Source organism: Crotalus tigris, unplaced genomic scaffold, assembly GCF_016545835.1.
Source record: "Crotalus tigris isolate CLP2741 ecotype Arizona unplaced genomic scaffold, ASM1654583v1 scf7180000017638.2057652, whole genome shotgun sequence".
Classification (NCBI taxonomy): domain Eukaryota; kingdom Metazoa; phylum Chordata; class Lepidosauria; order Squamata; family Viperidae; genus Crotalus; species Crotalus tigris.
In genome coordinates this window covers 640,563-646,562 of record NW_024096531.1, presented here as the reverse complement: position 1 = coordinate 646,562, position 6,000 = coordinate 640,563, and the positions used below count along the sequence as shown (strand labels likewise).

General features: G+C 42.7%; 1 protein-coding gene across 1 annotated transcript in view; it reads left to right on the top strand.

The window, feature by feature from the left end:
* Positions 1-861: 861 nt before the first annotated feature.
* The window catches only part of TGFBI (transforming growth factor beta induced), a 42,957-nt gene continuing 37,818 nt past the window's right edge, over positions 862-6,000 (top strand). The window contains exon 1 of the mRNA XM_039334855.1: positions 862-1,094. Within this exon, the coding sequence (XP_039190789.1) occupies positions 973-1,094 (122 nt within the window). The 5' untranslated portion in view covers positions 862-972. The remainder of the gene's footprint in view (positions 1,095-6,000) is intronic.

The following is a 6,000-nucleotide window of genomic DNA, read 5'->3' as shown; positions in this document are numbered from 1 at the left end:
ATGAAGTCATCAAGAGCTGAGCTTAGTTTACACAAGTGGAAACTTTTTCTTCTTTAAAGATGCCTGCAGTGATTTCATTCATTACCTTCTGCTTTTTCCTTAGATTCTTTTAATACAGCTTTTCATTCTCTTATTATCTAGCCATCCCAACTTTTCCCTGGTGGTTATTCTGTTTGGCTTGCATTTTAAAGCATATTGATTTTAACATTTTTTCCCCCCACCAGTTGTATGTAATTTCATGTACAGTCCCATGGAACTGTAGAGCCATTAACAAAGGCATTGAGTAGGATGTAAAATCACAGAACTGTATTAGGAAGATCCAGACTGAATTAATGATCTCATGAATGTATTGAATGAGTCACTATTGTGTCTTCAGCTCTCCTTTCCTAAGATGGAAATAGTGACTTCCTTATGGATGAACAATATACTTTTTTTTTTTTTTTGCAGTCACCATCTTTTTTTGGGTTGCAGACTCATGTTCTTTTAATGCCTGGTGTAGGGAGGGGGCAAGAGTCACCAGCAGAACTTCCCGGACAGATCAACTCTCCTGCCAGATAAGTGATAGAAAGCGGATGGTATCCAAGTACGGATTCCACCCCCCCCCCCGACTCACCTCTCCCCAATCTTCCTGTCCTAGTTTCCCAAGTCCCTGTTCAGCTTCAGCCTCCCCTGAAACCTTCAGGTGACTGCACGTCCTGCATTCTCCGTCTCCCTCTTCATTCCTGGCTTTGCCTTGCGGGCCAGGTTGCTCAGTTCAGTCGGAAAGTCAGCCGCGCCCCGTCCAGCCCCGTGCCGCCCAAATAGGGCCTGTCTCTGCCCCCCGTCCAGCCTCCTCGCTCACGCGCTTATTTAACGGCGGCTCTTTTCCTTTCTTAGAGCTCGCCGTTCCCCGTTCGGTGTTGCCCCCCTGTTGCTCGCCTGGGATTGTAGAGTCAGTCGCCGAGACCGCTCAGCTCCGGGGGCTCCTTCGCGATGCGCATCGGGCTGCTTTTCTCCTTGGCGCTGGCTCTGTGGGTCACCAATGCCTGGGCAGCCAGCCAAGCGCCTTACCAACAGATCTTGCAGCACAGCCGAATCCGGGGCAGGCATCAAGGGTAAGGCTACCGAGGAGGGAGACAGCCAAGGGACCGGGAGTGCTTTTGGCTGTGGGCGAGCCATTCAGCCCACCCCATGCCTCTTGCTTTTTTTTGGGGGGGGGGGCGCTTGGAAAGAGGCTCAGTACAGCTCTTTGAAATGGATGGGACGGACGAGGTGGTCACAAGGCAGAGTGCGATTCTGTGGGAGTGAGAGAGAGAGGGTGGTTTTCTTGGTTTAATTGCCATTGATTTCCTACGGGAAAGAGGAAGCTTTTCTTGGGGGTGGGGTGGGGAGTACAGAGCAGCCCCGATCGCCTTGTTCCAGTTCAAGCAGCTAAATCCTTCAGGAGTTCAAAAATGCTGGACCTCTCTCTCTCTCTGGTTCAAAAATGCTGGATCTCTCTCTCTCTCTCTCTCTCTCTCTCTCTCTCTCTCTCTTTCTCTCTCTCTCTCTCTCTCTCCCTAATGAGAGAAAAGCTGGGGCAATTTGTTTGGGTCCTGGGGTGATTTCTTTGGGTCCTGGTACAGAGAAGTCAAAGGCCACTGAGGAAACGAAGAGTTGCTGGAAAACCTAAGGCCAGTTTCCTTTGCCAATTGCTGTGTCCCTCCCCAGCAGACATGCACAAAAATCAATCAAATGATATCCTTTATTGAACCAATCGGGTAAGATGAGTAGAATGGAAAAAAATTCGAGTCCAAGAGCTGATCCCACCCAGATGAAAGTCCAGTGTGGCTTGAAAGTTTACGGATTTTGAGAGTTAACAGTAGGAAAGGAAATGCTGTCCCCATGGAGGTCACACTGTCTGAGCCTGTGGTCTTTTTTTTTTTTTTTTAAAGGAGATTCTTGTGTTCTAAGTAACACAACCGGTCAGACTTTTAAGTAACATTTGTGTCTTGCACCAAAGGTTGCTTAACACAATGATTCCAGGGCTTTTCCTATTCCTGACACTTTTTAAAACTTTTCTCAGAATACAGCACTGGTTTTGTTCTCCCCAGATGCGATGAATGGATCTTTGTTCAAATCTATGCACTGTGAATCACAAAAGCTTATATCAGGGATAGATATCCTGGTCAACTTGAAGTCCTTCAGATGTTTTTGAAGACTGTGAGTTAGCAGCAAAGGCATATGAAACTTGTAATTCAAAAAAGAGTAGCAGGTTATCCATCTCTGATTTATATGAAAATGCAATTCTTAGTATAAAATATGTCAAACGGTTTGGTCCTGAGGAAAGGATCTCTTCACACATCTCCCAATGCATACACTTGGATAGGTAAGAATAAAGATAATGTTTTCTACATTATCCTTTCCTTTTCTTCCCAATTCAAACACTCAAAATGTTAGTAAGAGAAATCACGGCCAGATCCACAACATGGATCCCCCCCCCCCAGTGTGACGATCTAGTGTCAAAACCTGCTTGAATTTCAGCAGGGCACTATTTTGCCCAAGGATCTTTTCTTTTTGTTGCATGGTTCGATAATTGGTGTAGGGATGAGAAAAGATTCACCAACTGAACTTGTCTGACAGATCGGCTGTCCTGCCAGAAAAATGATAGCGGGATGGCAATATCCTGATTACGGATTTGCAATAATAGAAAACATTTCTATTCATTTAAATATTTCTGCTGTAACTTCATCCAACCCTCTACAAACTGATCCCACTAAGAATAGTAGTGTTTGTGTAACATGTATGCATTTGCAGTCTGTTTTCCAATTGCTAACTTGCTTTTTTGAAGCCCTCATCTCTCTACCATAAATAGAGAACTGTCGGATGGCCTTGAGAACTATTTGATTGCAATTCATATAACCTGGATGTATTGACTGCAGATGCTGGTAACTGTAAATTTATCATGCCTGCAGGGTTCCTTTCTGGAAGACCTGGAGAAATATGATGCCATGGGACATGGATAGATTTTGGGAAATGGAGCCAAATAACTACTATCTTGGCTTCTGCTCCAGGGACAATGCTGCCAATATTTGTAGTGTAGCCTCTGGAACTGTGAGATGGGTATTTCCTATTGGTGTTACCATAGCATACTTGCCATTTCTTCCCAAATGCTACAATTTTCTTTTTCTTCCTCTAATACTCTACCACCATTCTTCCCCAGTCAGACTAATGGAGTACTTTGTTTTGCTGTGCTTTGGCAATATCTCTCTACACCCCCTCCCTCCACCCCTCCAAGTTGGGATTCCTTCCCATTTTATTTATCATTGCAAAAATCACACACTGGAAAAAAATTGGATAAAGGTACAGTTTTCTACCTGGCTACCAATGTTTGTGCCCTTCCATTGACTAGCTGGAGGAAGCCCTAACACAGTGAATAGGAGGCGATGGACGGCGGCACAGAGTGTTAGGACATCTGCACAAAGGTGTGAAAGGATTTCCTGGAGGTGACTCATGACTAGATTGAAGCGCCCTGTGGTTGCAGCTCATCTTCCAGCAGTATAGGATGGAAAGTCTCTGTTTATTCTTTCCGAACGGATAACTGAATTTAAGAACAGTTTCAGAGGTGACTTGGCTCGATGTTTTTCCATGATCCACAGAGTATATTAATTGCTCCTGTACTAACTGGCCTTTTTCTAATTTCTGCAGTTTTAACGTTTAAAACAAAGCCTTGAGAAAGCTTTAAGAGAATCTGTATTGCTGAGTGAGAAGAAGGTGTCTTTTGCCCCACAACAGAAGGTGTCTTTTGCCCCACAATAAAGTAAATCATTTTTTTCTCCCCTTTTCTTCTTGTTAAAGAACCATGTCTGCTCCAAAAGGCAGAAACAAGTACAGTAAAAAGAAGGAGCAGTCTCAAAAAAAGAGACTCTTGGCCTTGGCCTTTTAGAGAGGACATGGGATTCCTTAAATTAAAGGCCAAACATTTTTGTGGTTCAAGTGGGTTTAATTGCCTCCCTTATCTTTATTTGAGCAATGGGGAAAAAATTGGAGATGAGAAGACAATGATTTACACTGTTTGGTTCATGGTACAAAGAATGCCATTGGACAGATTACAGCTTCTTCATAAAACCCCTACCCAATACTGCTCTTGCCCAAAAGGCAAACAACATGTATTCTCCTTCATTGGTACAGCATATATGAATGAATGCACGTATGTCTGCTATCTGTCTGTCTGCATTTATTGTATATTCTGCCACAATGCCAAAGAGCTTTTCGTGGTTTACAGATATGCAATATAGTCAAAATAGACATGGTCAGATTAATAAATTAAAGCATAGCATGTGCACCTATAAAACTCCAACAAGCAGCAACCTATGAAGCTCAACCAAGATAAGATTACAACCTTAATTCCTTCCAGACTAGCTCCATTTTAAGCTACTTTTATAAGGTAGTTGGGAATAACATGATTTACACTGGGAGAAAGCATTCCAATGACTTTGGACCCCTTTCACCTCTCCTGAACCTTGGAGCCCCTCATTTTATCAGCAAAATGGGAAACTCACTCATCAAACAGTCAGGCAGAGCTCTTGATGCTGGTTCTTCCTTAATGGGAAGGTAAACACCCTAAACATAACAGTTAGGCACAGCCTGCTGAAAAATAAGAAGTTAAAGAGTTCTGCCTCCCTTATTGCCTTGAAAAAGGCCCAAACATGGGCATTTACCCATGCTTGGGCCTATTCGCTTTTTGTCTTTCACTATCAATGCTTTAGGTTTGGGGTTCCCAATCTTGGCAACTTTAAGATGAATTAAATTCCCAGAATTTCCCAGCAATCATGTGAGTTGAAGTTCATACATCTTAAAGTTGCCAAGATTTTGAAACTCTCCTCTAGATGCTGCTGCTTCATCTCCTGGAGGCCCATGGTCAAATCAAGGAGCTACTTGGGATTAATCAATAAAAAGAGGGCACTCATGGGTGATTTTTTAATCAGTTGCCATGGCTAGCAGTGAACTGGGCTCTCAGCTGATTTACCCAACAGATGGAGAAATTCCTTGCAGATCCACAAGATGCTTGCATCATTCAAATAACTACAACACTGCAGAGGTCATGGATGTTGTCAACTGTCTTTGAACTAGCAAATGATATGATTAAGGCAATGGGGTGATGGTAATACTACCTATATTACGATCATATAACAAATTTTCAATAGCAAAGACAAGGTCTAACATATGTCTTCCCATTATAATGAGAGAATTCAGGTTCCTGAAAGCCAAGTTCTTGACCCTTACTAGAATCAAGGTTTGTGGCAAGAGTTGACTGTCTATGTTTTAAGCGGGGCTAAAGAGGTAAGCTAGGGCTCCTACTGGTATACTTACCTCACACATCAGGGTCATCCCTTGGCTAATAGATCTGATTGCTCAGCAGATGATGGAGCAGATGATGATGTATTGGTGTTGGGGGACTTCAATCTTCATATAAATGACATTGCTTCCCAGTTTAACTGTCTTAAATTTCTTGATGTCTATGGAGATTCTCAGTCATCCAGGTCATGGTTGTCCCAAAGGTGCTTTTTCAAGAGACAACTGGACTTTCTTAGTTTTTTTCCTTGAAGATGTTTCACTCCTCATCCAAGACTCTTCCTCATAATTGAAGAAGCTTCTTGGATGAGAAGCAAAATGTCTTCAAGGAAAAACAAAGAAAGTCCAGTTGCCTCTTGAAAAAGCACCTTTGGGAACTGGATGACTGGCAACCTCTACATTCTGAACCCATCATGGAGTGTAGTGAATCTCTACATTTAACCTCTGGTAATAATTAGGAGTTCTTGTACTTTGTATGGCTTCCCCCTACATTTTCCAGTCTATTTCCTGTCTATTGATTCAAAATCCCCATATTCATTTATATCATGATGATAATCACCTTTGAGTCCATGGGATGGAAAATTCCTTAAGATGGAAAACTCACAGTCTGGAAGACATCAGTTAACATTTCACAAGGAGTAAACTCTCTTGCCTTACTTTCCAGATATTTGGATTATGGCTAAAAAA